The sequence below is a fragment of the Triturus cristatus genome, chromosome 6, assembly GCF_964204655.1.
Source record: "Triturus cristatus chromosome 6, aTriCri1.1, whole genome shotgun sequence".
Classification (NCBI taxonomy): Eukaryota; Metazoa; Chordata; class Amphibia; order Caudata; family Salamandridae; genus Triturus; species Triturus cristatus.
The window spans coordinates 1,909,428,823-1,909,442,575 of record NC_140589.1 but is presented as its reverse complement, the minus strand read 5'-3'; the positions used below and the strand labels follow the sequence as shown (position 1 = coordinate 1,909,442,575).

Sequence of the window (13,753 nt, the reverse complement as noted above, 5' to 3'; positions counted from 1 at the left end):
CTTTATTCCTGGTCACTACTGCTAAAATCAGTGGGTCAACCTCCAGGAAAGCATATTATCAAAAAAAAAAAAACGATTATGCTTTCACATTCTAAGAGAAGCGGAGAATCAAGATATACCGCTCTAACGCTCCTGTACGTGAATGAGGGTTTTTAAGTTGGTAACCACACCTGACCCTGGTATTACAGGTACAAGTGATCCATTCTACCTTTGATTATTTACCTTTGATAGGAAGCTGAATGGATCACAGCTTCTTCCTCCGCCCATTGATTATACACTATTGACATAATACTCAGTTCTCATCTGTCCTTTTGAGGTCTTTAGCCCCTCTTCTGGGTGATGGGAGATGCTGCCCTCCGGTTGAAGTTGGTTTGCCTCCTGTTGGGGGTTTCCCTTTGCTGATGACCTTCTGCACCTCTTGACAGACGCCTCTGTTGTTGGTATTACTGCCTCTGCTTATGTTGTTGCTTCTGGGGCCACTGAGGGACTTGAACCTCCTGTGGGGAGTAGCAATGATCATAAGCCTTGTATATGTGTTTCCTTGTTCTTCTCTAGTTCAACAGCCTGTACTAGGTTTGTCTACAAAGGCAGAGGAGTGTAAAGAAGCAAAACAAGGCAGCTAGTCTCATCTATCTTTATATCCATGGCCAGATTTATCAAACTTTCATACAACACAGCAGGACAACTGGCTGCGCTGCCGTGCGTGAAAGGGCAGGAATGAACTATTCATGCAACACATCAATACAACTGGCTGTGCTGCCGTGCGTGAAAGGGGGAGGGCAGGAATGAACTATTCATGCAACACATCAAGACAACTGGCTGCGCTGCCGTGCGTGAAAGGGGGAGGGCAGGAATGAACTATTCATGCAACACATCAATACAACTGGCTGCGCTGCCGTGCGTGAAAGGGGGAGGGCAGGAATGAACTATTCATGCAACACATCAATACAACTGGCTGTGCTGCCGTGCGTGAAAGGGGGAGGGCAGGAATGAACTATTCATGCAACACATCAAGACAACTGGCTGCGCTGCCATGCGTGAACGGGAGAGGGCAGGAATGAACTATTCATGCAACACATCAAGACAACTGGCTGCGCTGCCGTGCGTGAAAGGGGGAGGGCAGGAATGAACTATTCATGCAACACATCAAGACAACTGGCTGCACTGCTGTGCATTAAACGGGGAGGGCAGGAATGAACTATTCATGCAACACATCAAGACAACTGGCTGTGCTGCCGTGCGTGAAAGGGGGAGGGCAAGAATGAACTATTCATGCAACACATCAAGACAACTGGCTGTGCTGCCGTGTGTGAAAGGGGAGGGCAGGAATGAACTATTCATGCAAAACAGCAAGACAACTGGCTGCGCTGCCGTGCGTGAAAGGGGGAGGGCAGGAATAAACTATTCATGCAACACATCAAGACAACTGGCTGCGCTGCCGTGCGTGAAAGGGGGAGGGCAGGATTGCACCATATTTACCAAGATGTGGCACATTCCTGCTCTCTGCCTTCGCCGGTGCACAGTTTTCTGCCTAGCACCAACACAGGCACTCTTGTGCCACAGGGCAAGGGTGCCTGCTTTGCTTTCTTTTGTGCAGGAAGGGACACCTTTGTGCACAAAAACAATCCTCAGAGGCATTTTCCTCTTTCTAAGTGTGCTGCAGAATGCAACACATTTAGAAAAAGGAAACAACGAGGAGAAATGAAGCTATTTCTCCTCATTGCATCTTTCTTGGGAAGGCGTAGCATTTTGATGCAGTCCCAGGTTTACCGGTCTTGGTAAATCAATGAAAGCACCACAATCCATGGGTGGATGCACGGGAACACCCACACTCCACGCATTTATCACCGTCGTGGAACCAAGTAACGCAGAGCACTGCAGATTTACTAAACCACGCAGGGCCACGCAAGGCCACGCAAAGTCACGCAGGGCCACGCAAGGCCACGCAGGGCCAAGCAATGTCACACAGGGCCACGCAAGGTCACACAGGGCCACGCAAGGTTGCCTTTCTTTGCTTGGTGAATCTGGCTTAGGGATTCTGTTGTGTGACACAGGGGCAGCTCGATCATGTCATAAATCCGGCCCCCAGTATCTGGAACAACATCCCCATCTCTACGAGGACCGCCCCAAAGTTGCTCCAATTCAAAAAAGAGTTGAAGACCGGTCTCTTTAAAGAACACTGCATCACAAAGCATTAACCCATCCACAAGCCGGCTGCCACTCCTGCCACTCGCTCTGTTTGACCCTGTACAGCGATCCACAGCATTGTGTCTAGATTTCTGCCACAGAAATACCATGTACACACAAACATTTGTCACTTCTCTCACCTGTGTCTGTGGGAACCTAATGAGCATTTACTACAGAATTTAGTCGATCCTGTCTATATTTGAAGAAACTAACACTGTGTGAGAGTAGGCAGTTCTGCTGTATTAAGGTACCTCTACCACAAGGTCAAAAGTAAGGGTACGGGCATGAGGTACGAGCTGTGAATGTTACCAGGTTTCAAACCTCATGGAGATAGTTGAGTGGAGTTATGTTCTTTAACATGAGACATCCCATCTGTTCCTTTATTTATGATGACGATAACTACAGTATGACATTAAGGCCCAGATGTACAAAGGTACCACAAACGTAGCGCAGCAGCCATGAATGTGTTACGTGACAGGGAGAAAGCACAACAGCCCCATACCTGCGGAGATATGGCTCTCTCCTCCCATTTCCTTAGTGCTGGTGCAGAAATCTGTTGCTGAGCACCACGCACTCACCTTTCCGCCATAGTGCAAGGGTGTGTGCAGGAGTCTTGCATAGGTTTCGTACTGGAAGGCTCCCCTTCAAGTACAAAATACTATGACTAGACAAGTTTTACAACTCTTTCCTACTTTTTATGTGTGCTGAACAGGGCCGCACACATGCAAAGTCAGGAAAGAAAGGAGAAATTAAAAGATTTCTCTTTAAACGCCTGTTTTCCAGCAGCCTTATTTTTGGGTGCCATCCCTGTCTTTTAATGGTAGTAGGCAGCCGCGGTCCGTGCAGGTAACAGCGGTGGGGCGGTGGGCCGTGTAAGGGGGGATTTCGAGCGACGATGCAGAGGGAAAATTAATTATTTATTTAATTTTCTCTCGGCATCGTCCCCCGAAAAACCCCCTTACACAGCCCAACTGCCCCACAGCTGTTACCTGCATGGACTGCGGCTGGTAGTAGGTACTTCTTTGCATCAAATGCGTGGGTGGGGTGGTTGCATGGAAACTGGCATGTACCACCAATGGAACGGCCCGTGCCTCTAAGTAACATAAAGCAGCTCGTCGCAATGCTTTTCCTTACAAACCAATGCAAATACCAATGTACGTTGTTTTGAAAATTCCCCAAAACGTTTTGCATTGGTTTATGGTTTGCGTTGACATCACTTCCTAAAAGTCAAGTCTTTAAAGTTCGTCCAAGACACTTCAGAGACTATTGAGAGCAGCTTTCCAACATAGAACTAATACCCAGAATTTTGGTCAGTAAGGAGCAATTGCAATGTGATCGCTGATGGTGCCGGGTGGTCGATACCACTTCATAGATGTGGGAAAAGGCGTGACAAGGTTTTTTTACAGCTCTTCGCATAGAAGTGCATGAGGTTGCCCCACTTTCTGACGATATGATATGAAGTTAGATCATGCACCAGCAGATGTAGTTATGGGGGGGGGGGCAACTGCACTACAAAAGCACTAACAAAACAACAAAATGCAGGCTCCAAGGAAGACTCTCTGAGGTGCTACAGCGAAAATAAGACTAAATATATTTTCAAGGAGTTCCAATGTGGAATCCTCCAAAAGTGCTGGCTAAGAAAAATCCTTTGTATTATCCTCCAAGTAAGCAAACCTATGAACATGTTTCAATTTGGCCAACACGGTGGACCTTGGGGTGTGATCTTGAAGAATTGCACCCCTCTTACCTCGCTGTCGGTCCACCCTGAGTCTGGCTGCCGGCTCCATCAGGCTGACCTTGGAGAAGACTTCGATGGTCACATCAATGGCGGAGTCCGAGCCGTAGAACTGTACAAGGAGGTTCCTGGTGTCAATCCAGTCTGCTTTCTCCAGGCTTCCTCGGGGGATGTTTCGCTGTCCTTTGAAGTTGATTTCTGATAATTTATTCTTAAACCTTTTGAAGTCCGCTCCGGTGAGATCCTCCAGGGCGTGGAGGAGGATGTCTCCAGATGTGTTCCCTCTGTCCTCCATGACTCATGTGAGGCTTCGTCTAAAAATAAAGATGGGTCATAAAAAAAAAGAGAGCTGGTCACAAACCCGAGAGTCACTGAAGTCAGTCAGTTACTTGATAACAAACCCCTCAAACCTGCACAAGGTGTTTCAATTAATTGATTACATCCACTTTATATAGCGCTACTGTGAGTCCAGTAGGGCGTCCCGGAGCTGTAGTAGTTGTGCTGCTATTAGAAATTATCATGTCCAGTCTAATGTGGAGTGTGATCTAGAGCAGAGAGGACAATGTAACTACAGAAGGACTCAGTGCTAGATCTTTAGGATATCCAGATAAGAGAAATAACTAGGAGAGGAGAGGAGTTGGCCTAATGGCTAGGGCGGTAGACCTCGAATCTAGGGAACTGGGTTCCAGTCTCAGCAATGACACTGAACATCCTGTGATTCTGGGCAAATCACTTAATCTCCCCCGACCTAACAAAAATGAATGTGTTTTCATGCAATGCAACTGGTGCTATGTAAAGTGCTCCGATTCCGGGTCAAGATCGCGCTATATAAAACTCTGTAAAATAAAATATTATTTACTTAGTAGTTAGTCTAAATATAAAATATGGCTTGATATGAACCCATTGACCAGCGTTGAACACCCCTAGATTCCATTACAGAAACTTAAAAACCATGCAGCAAACCACGAGACATTACATTTAAGGACTGAAACTTGACTCTTAACAAGGTGTCTCGAAGCCCCGTCCTAAATCAGGTCAGCAGTCTGACACCGCGACAGAAGACAAACATCAATAACAAGGTGTCTCCAAGTCCCGTCCTAAATCAGGTCAGCAGTCTCATACCGCAACAGAAGACAGACATCTATAACAAGGTGTCTCGAAGTCCCGTCCTAAATCAGGTCAGCAGTCTGACACCGCGACAGAAGACAGACATCCATAACAAGGTGTCTCCAAGTTGCGTCCTAAATCAGGTCAGCAGTCTCACACCGCAACAGAAGAAAGACATCTATTTGTAGATTAAGGTTTGACTGTTTTCTGTTTGATGAGAGGGGGAAAGAGTGTCCCAGTCTGGAGCAGGGAGGGGGACAAAGACTAACAGGCCCTTCCCTGAGATGACTTAATGGCAAATACAAAGACATTTGAACCTGGCTTTAACAATCAGGAGCCAGGGTGTGCAGCATGTGTGGAGAGAAGAATTAGTTGTCAAGGCCAGGCCATTACCAGCAGCTCCTCTCAGTGACCGTCAGTGGTTTATTTCAGCAGGAGACCAGCAGAGTCCAAAATATCTCATGCAGTTCAGGTCACATGCAAGAGGCCAATCTCATGCAGTTCTCTTCACATTTTAGAGGCCGGTCCATCAGGACAGTGGCATTTGGCTTTTGTTGAGATTCTGTGCGAGGCTAAAGGCTCAGATCACTCCTGCCTTCGTTAAAGGTCCAGCCATAGACACTGACTCCAACAGGTGCAGACTGACCACTCCTTCCCCAAGAGAGGACACAGGCCTGTGCAGTCAGTGAACATGGTCTCCTGTCACATCATCCTGTTCTGCAGCTCTGCAGTCATTCACAGTCCTCTGGCGGCCGACTGTACATTGCTGATATACACACTGTGCCTGTCATTAGGCCTGTTCAGGGGCGGCTCCTTCGCTAAGGCAGAGGAGCGTCGCCCCACCCTCTGGCGGCCGACTGTACATTGCTGATATACACACTGTTTTTTCCCTACTGATGACGGAGAAATCCAGAAACACGTGTCTAGGGATGCGCTTTGAAAAATATGGTATTGAGCCAAGAAACCTTTCGAACTTTGTCCTGTGCCAAAAACAATGAACTACATCTACCACGATGCTCAGAGGTAATGACGCTGCGATGTGAAGTCAGTGTGCTCCCACCCCCTTTTTCATAATTTAAAAGGCTCCCTCGAGCCGCTTGAGCTGACGAGCTTGGGAGTGCCTGCATGCCCAGAGTGGAATTGTGCCTGAGAAAATTAAGCGGCAGCATGTCAAGCAACCTACTATTTTTTCCCTACTGATGACGGAGAAATCCAGAAACACGTGTCTAGGGATGCGCTTTGAAAAATATGGTATTGAGCCAAGAAACCTTTCGAACTTTGTCCTGTGCCAAAAACAATGAACTACATCTACCACGATGCTCAGAGGTAATGACGCTGCGATGTGAAGTCAGTGTGCTCCCACCCCCTTTTTCATAATTTAAAAGGCTCCCTCGAGCCGCTTGAGCTGACGAGCTTGGGAGTGCCTGCATGCCCAGAGTGGAATTGTGCCTGAGAAAATTAAGCGGCAGCATGTCAAGCAACCTACTATTTTTTCCCTACTGATGACGGAGAAATCCAGAAACACGTGTCTAGGGATGCGCTTTGAAAAATATGGTATTGAGCCAAGAAACCTTTCGAACTTTGTCCTGTGCCAAAAACAATGAACTACATCTACCACGATGCTCAGAGGTAATGACGCTGCGATGTGAAGTCAGTGTGCTCCCACCCCCTTTTTCATAATTTAAAAGGCTCCCTCGAGCCGCTTGAGCTGACGAGCTTGGGAGTGCCTGCATGCCCAGAGTGGAATTGTGCCTGAGAAAATTAAGCGGCAGCATGTCAAGCAACCTACTATTTTTTCCCTACTGATGACGGAGAAATCCAGAAACACGTGTCTAGGGATGCGCTTTGAAAAATATGGTATTGAGCCAAGAAACCTTTCGAACTTTGTCCTGTGCCAAAAACAATGAACTACATCTACCACGATGCTCAGAGGTAATGACGCTGCGATGTGAAGTCAGTGTGCTCCCACCCCCTTTTTCATAATTTAAAAGGCTCCCTCGAGCCGCTTGAGCTGACGAGCTTGGGAGTGCCTGCATGCCCAGAGTGGAATTGTGCCTGAGAAAATTAAGCGGCAGCATGTCAAGCAACCTACTATTTTTTCCCTACTGATGACGGAGAAATCCAGAAACACGTGTCTAGGGATGCGCTTTGAAAAATATGGTATTGAGCCAAGAAACCTTTCGAACTTTGTCCTGTGCCAAAAACAATGAACTACATCTACCACGATGCTCAGAGGTAATGACGCTGCGATGTGAAGTCAGTGTGCTCCCACCCCCTTTTTCATAATTTAAAAGGCTCCCTCGAGCCGCTTGAGCTGACGAGCTTGGGAGTGCCTGCATGCCCAGAGTGGAATTGTGCCTGAGAAAATTAAGCGGCAGCATGTCAAGCAACCTACTATTTTTTCCCTACTGATGACGGAGAAATCCAGAAACACGTGTCTAGGGATGCGCTTTGAAAAATATGGTATTGAGCCAAGAAACCTTTCGAACTTTGTCCTGTGCCAAAAACAATGAACTACATCTACCACGATGCTCAGAGGTAATGACGCTGCGATGTGAAGTCAGTGTGCTCCCACCCCCTTTTTCATAATTTAAAAGGCTCCCTCGAGCCGCTTGAGCTGACGAGCTTGGGAGTGCCTGCATGCCCAGAGTGGAATTGTGCCTGAGAAAATTAAGCGGCAGCATGTCAAGCAACCTACTATTTTTTCCCTACTGATGACGGAGAAATCCAGAAACACGTGTCTAGGGATGCGCTTTGAAAAATATGGTATTGAGCCAAGAAACCTTTCGAACTTTGTCCTGTGCCAAAAACAATGAACTACATCTACCACGATGCTCAGAGGTAATGACGCTGCGATGTGAAGTCAGTGTGCTCCCACCCCCTTTTTCATAATTTAAAAGGCTCCCTCGAGCCGCTTGAGCTGACGAGCTTGGGAGTGCCTGCATGCCCAGAGTGGAATTGTGCCTGAGAAAATTAAGCGGCAGCATGTCAAGCAACCTACTATTTTTTCCCTACTGATGACGGAGAAATCCAGAAACACGTGTCTAGGGATGCGCTTTGAAAAATATGGTATTGAGCCAAGAAACCTTTCGAACTTTGTCCTGTGCCAAAAACAATGAACTACATCTACCACGATGCTCAGAGGTAATGACGCTGCGATGTGAAGTCAGTGTGCTCCCACCCCCTTTTTCATAATTTAAAAGGCTCCCTCGAGCCGCTTGAGCTGACGAGCTTGGGAGTGCCTGCATGCCCAGAGTGGAATTGTGCCTGAGAAAATTAAGCGGCAGCATGTCAAGCAACCTACTATTTTTTCCCTACTGATGACGGAGAAATCCAGAAACACGTGTCTAGGGATGCGCTTTGAAAAATTTGGTATTGAGCCAAGAAACCTTTCGAACTTTGTCCTGTGCCAAAAACAATGAACTACATCTACCACGATGCTCAGAGGTAATGACGCTGCGATGTGAAGTCAGTGTGCTCCCACCCCCTTTTTCTGATATACACACTGTGCCTGTCATTAGGCCTGTTCAGGGGCGGCTCCTCCCCTAAGGCAGAGGAGCGTCGCCGCACCCTCTGGCGGCCGACTGTACATTGCTGATATACACACTGTGCCTGTCATTAGGCCTGTTCAGGGGCGGCTCCTCCCCTAAGGCAGAGGAGCGTCGCCCCACCCTCTGGCGGCCGACTGTACATTGCTGATATACACACTGTGCCTGTCATTAGGCCTGTTCAGGGGCGGCTCCTCCGCTAAGGCAGAGGAGCGTCGCCCCACCCTCTGGCGGCTAACTGTACATTGCTGATATACGCACTGTGCATTTCATTAGGCCTGTTCAGGAGCGGCTCCTCGGATAAGGCAGAGGAGCGTCTCCCCACCCTCTGGCTGCCAATTGTACATTGCTGATATACGCACTGTGCATTTCATTAGGCCTGTTCAGGGCGGCTCCTCCGCTAAGGCGGAGGAGCAACGCCCCACTGCTTTTAGCAAGGCAAAAAAGGAAAAATAAAATGACACGCAATGTTATTATCATTTTATTTTTCTGTGCTGAGGCAGTTTTTGGGGTGGCCTAGGCTGGGCAGTGCAGGGTGAAGGAGTGGTGGCACCCTCCTAAGTATGCATGAATGTTTGGCCGGCGCTATGCCACAGTGCTCAGACGAATCACAGCACTGCATTGCAGCATTGCAATTAGCTCTGGGGATCCCGGGAGCTCGGTACTTCCTGCTTGCCGTGAAGAAGCCAGGAAGAGGACTGAAAGGCCAGCAGGTAAGTAATACTTTATTTATTTATTTTTTCTCACCCTTCACTGCTGCTGCTTCGCGGGAGCAGTCGCGAGTGCCTGTGTTAGCCAAAACCTTTTCCTCTCACTAAAATCATAAATATAATATACAAAGAAAGTCATTGATCCAGCCTTCTATACCCATTGGTCTGTTGTGTCATTCACCTCCTTCTGCACTACATACAGCACAAGACATTAGGTCCGCCCACTTCGGTCATTGGCTAGCTTCACTGTGAGTGACAGCATTCTGCCCTTTCACCAGGAGCACATCCACATGCAGAGTAACTCCCGCCAGGGACTACTCTAGAAGTCTTTGATTTTTGATAAAAAAAGAATATGTCTGCTTTTAGCCAATTTTGTTCCCAAATTGACAGGGCATTGCAGCTTCCCCAGCGAGAAAACTTTGCTAAACTCTATAGAAAGAAGATTCAGCGATCCAACTTTCCACTTTCGTTCCCTCCTGCTGCTCTGTAATTGAAGAAGATGTGGTTAAGAAGCTGGTTAGCCGAGAAGGTAGAGCGGGGATATTACGGCGTAAAGCAGGTTACGCAAGACTGACGTGTCACAGTGCATGTATAATGACATCAGGGACAATCTCAATCTCTGCCTTCCTTCTTGACACAATGGACAATTTGCAATGAAATACCGTGTCTTGGGTTTGGGACTTGCAGTTGAACTGACGGTTCCAGGTTCACTCAAAACAAAGAGATGGGGGGACTCGCAGCCGATAAAGGTCTAGTAACTAACCTCCTAAAGCAGTAATTAAATCAACTAGGGAGGAACTGTTCCTGTCAAAAGAGATAGGAGAGGAGACAGAAAACGGAGGACAAATCTAAAGAGGGGAATCCTATGGTCTGTCTCTTGTTGCCCTCACACACCCCTTTGGATGTCAGGCTTCAACATTGGGCATTGTTCCTCGTCAGGCCGGTGCTGCAATGCCCTACCGACATCAAGGCCTTATTATAATCTACCATCCAGACAACCTGAAGCTATCACCTCCATGACTGAGGACCCCGTGATCATAATCAAACCAGTGGACAAAGGCAGCGTGATTGTGGTTATGAACTCTATGGATGACGACCAAGAATACCTATGCCACCTAGCAGATGCAAGATATTACTGCATCACGGACTCGGACCCAACCAACACCTCGATGAAACGCATACGATCTGTTGTCACAACGGCAGAAGCACAAGACTGGATCACTAAATACGAAACAGAGTTCCTAGTGAACACCTCCCCAAGGACTCCATATTTCTACATATTGCCAAAGATACACAAGGGCACCAATCCCTCTCCATGAAGACCTATCACCTCTGGCATAGGTTCCTTACGAGAACCTCTAAGCAAATTCTGCGACCATTACCTCCAACCTCTGGCCCAGAACACCCCATCATTTCTCATATACACCAGGGGCGTACTAAACTTTCTGGTGGACGTCAGCAATAAACAAAAAAATGACATCCTGATGACTCTGGATCTGGAGAAGTTCTATAGACATATCCCACAGGACTGTGGGGTTCTCCAATCCAGTCCTGGCTGCCCTGAGGTCTGACGGAAGCTTTAAACGTGCCCTGGTTCAGCACATGTGAGCTGCCCTGGTTCAGCACTTCGAGAGAGGACCAGGCTACAGGGTGTCCCGGCTAGTGGCTGTGGGGTTCGCCACTCCAGCCCTGGCAGCCCTGAGGTCTAATGAAATCTTTATACCCGCCCTAGTTCAGCCCTTGTGAGCAGCTCACGTGGAGTGAATACCAGGCTGTAGGGTGGCCTGGCTGCTGACTGCAGGGATCTCCCCTCCAGCCCTGGCTGCCAGAGGACTGATGGAAGCTTTAAACCTGCCCTGGTTCAGCCCCTGTGAGCAGCTGACATGCTCTGAGGAGCAGACTGCAGTGTTTCCCAGCTTCTGGCTGCGGGGTCTCCAGTCTAACCTTTTCTGCCTTGAGGTCTGATGGAAGCTGTAAACCTGCCCTGGTTCAGCCCCTGTGAGCAGCCGACATGCAGTGAGGAGCAGACTGCAGTGTTTCCCAGCTTCTGGCTGCGGGGTCTCCACTCTAACTTTTTCTGCCTTGAGGTCTGATGGAAGCTGTAAACCTGCCCTGGTTCAGCCCCTGTGAGCAGCCGACATGCAGTGAGGAGCAGACTGCAGTGTTTCCCAGCTTCTGGCTGCGGGGTCTCCACTCTAACCTTTTCTGCCTTGAGGTCTGATGGAAGCTGTAAACCTGCCCTGGTTCAGCCCCTGTGAGCAGCCGACATGCAGTGAGGAGCAGACTGCAGTGTTTCACAGCTGCTGGCTGCGGGGTCTCCACTCTAACCTTTTCTGCCTTGAGGTCTGATGGAAGCTGTAAAACTGCCCTGGTTCAGCACTTGTGTGCAGTTCACATGCAGTGAAGACAAGGCTGCAGCGTGAACCGGCTGCTGTCTGTAGTGTTCTTCACTCCAGCTCTGGCCGCCATAAGGTCTGATGGAAGGATTAAACCCGCCTTGGTTCAGCCCCAGTGAGCAGCTCATGTGCATTGAGGACCAGGCTGTAGGGTGTCCTGGCTGCTTGCAATTCTGAACAATTACCTCACACTCCATCATGATCAAATCTTTGGCCACGGTTGTTTACTCTTACAAAAAAATCTTCTTACATGTCTTCATCAGCCGTGGTATTGTATTCATCAGGGCACCTTGCTACTCTCCTGACAGTCCAAGATTTACCATATTGAGAAATCTGGCTGTTCCCTTACTGATGAGTCCTGGAATTAAGATTCTTACTGAATCCCCTACTTTGAACTCAAGTGGTTTTGTCTTCCATTTGTCATCCTACCATATTTTAACTTTATCTTGCTTTCTCCTCACCCGTAGTGCAGTTTCTTTAACACCACTACTGTCAGGATCTGGGATAACTGAGAGTGCCACTAACCTGGAAGCCGGGTACAGCAGGAACGATGCTAGCTTATCCCTACCCCTAAGAGGTACTATCTGCGCGTGATATGTATCACACATCACAAATGACACCTCTACCGGGGAAAGGGTAAAACGGGACAAAGGAAACAAAAACTGTGATGTCTCCAGCAGGCGGAAATGAAAGAAGATGGTGGGGAACACGTCTTTCCTGCTCTCAACTCTCACACACCCTGTAATGGAGATATAATAAACAATATCAACGTAGTAATGCAATCACCCTCTCACCCCCTCACTATTCAGCTGTCTGGGTACACTCACATGAAATGGTGCGCATCACTAGTGTAGTTACTCAGGAGGCTGTGCACAGAGAAGCGAGTTTAGCAAGTAACCAGCTGGAACAAGCAGTCACGAAGATAAACATGAAAATGTACTTAGCTTGTGTCGTATCTTCTTCTTTCTGTTCCGAGGGATTCTGGAGACAAATGGAAAGGAAAAGACTTCTGGCAGCGTTTGTCCTGTCCCTTTTCTAACGTCTTACTTGCTGTGTTGAAAAGAGGATTTAGTTTGTCTGGTAAACTCCGGGGCGAAATTGCGGTTTCCAAGACCCTTGCAAGCGCTTCCACTAGCGCGTTCTTGTAGAGCAACTCCGGGTACAGGCACTATACCCCAGAAGACTCCGAGCACTTCGGTTTGGAAAACCTCGGAACGAGCGGACTCAAGGAGCGTCTTGGAGATTACCCCGAAGCTCGGGAAACGAGGTCGGGGTTTCCGTCGGGGAATCAACGAGAAAGGCTGGGAGTTGACAATGCCACAAGCGGTCAGCTCACGGTGTCTTGTGTCGTCGCCGAAGGCAGCTCGATATCCTGTTGCTCTCGGGAACCGTGGAAGGACTGAAGTGTTCCTGCGGCGATCTGGAGCTTCCTGAATGCCTCTGCGTCACTCGGACCAGAAGCGCGGTTCTCGCGGGTAAAAGTGTGAGCCTTGGCATCCGCTCACGGTAGTACAGAAGACTTCAGCAATTGTCTCTTGCGGTGATTTGAAACAGGAGGGCAAATCCGTAGAAGCGTACGGGAACGGCTCGTAACCTCAGGTATCCATGAAGGTACTAGAGTGACAAGCGCGGTGTAACCTGGGGGCAGGGCTTATATGCCGCGTGTGCTTCTCCCGCTGCCTTATGGGAGTTGTAGTTTCCACCTCTATCGTGTAGCTCGCTTGCCCCCTCTCTGGCGGGTCATGACAACTACCCTCTTCTCCCTCTCTTCTGCACTTCTCCTTGAACCACCATGGACACAATCTAGAAGCCGATCCCTTCCTTTTAATAATTTGAAAGGGCTAACTTCAGTAACTGTGTGCGGGGTAATTCGATATAACCACAACTTTTCTCTAAGAGAGTTCTTCCAATCACTTCTTTTCTTAATTGCTTCTACGACTTACCCTTTCAACACACGGTTGAACCTCTCAACTTGACCATTTTCATGAGGTTCCTACAATGAGGTCATCACATGTTTTATGCTACAATGCCTAAGAAAGGCTTCCATTTCTGTTGACGTAAGCTGTACCC

General features: G+C 48.3%; 1 protein-coding gene across 5 annotated transcripts in view; it reads right to left on the bottom strand.

The window, feature by feature from the left end:
* LOC146822422 (NACHT, LRR and PYD domains-containing protein 3-like) overlaps positions 1–13,753 on the bottom strand; it is a 785,736-nt gene that overhangs the window by 668,844 nt on the left and 103,139 nt on the right. For 4 of the 5 annotated variants that reach the window (XM_085613508.1, XM_085613507.1, XM_085613510.1 and 1 more), the window contains one exon: positions 3,935–4,236. In XM_085613508.1, coding sequence (XP_085469634.1) covers positions 3,935–4,217 — 283 coding nt within the window. In that variant the 5' untranslated portion in view covers positions 4,218–4,236. Of the gene's footprint in view, positions 1–222; positions 498–3,934; positions 4,237–13,753 lie in introns of those variants that run through there. The other variant, XM_085613511.1, reaches the window with a different exon arrangement.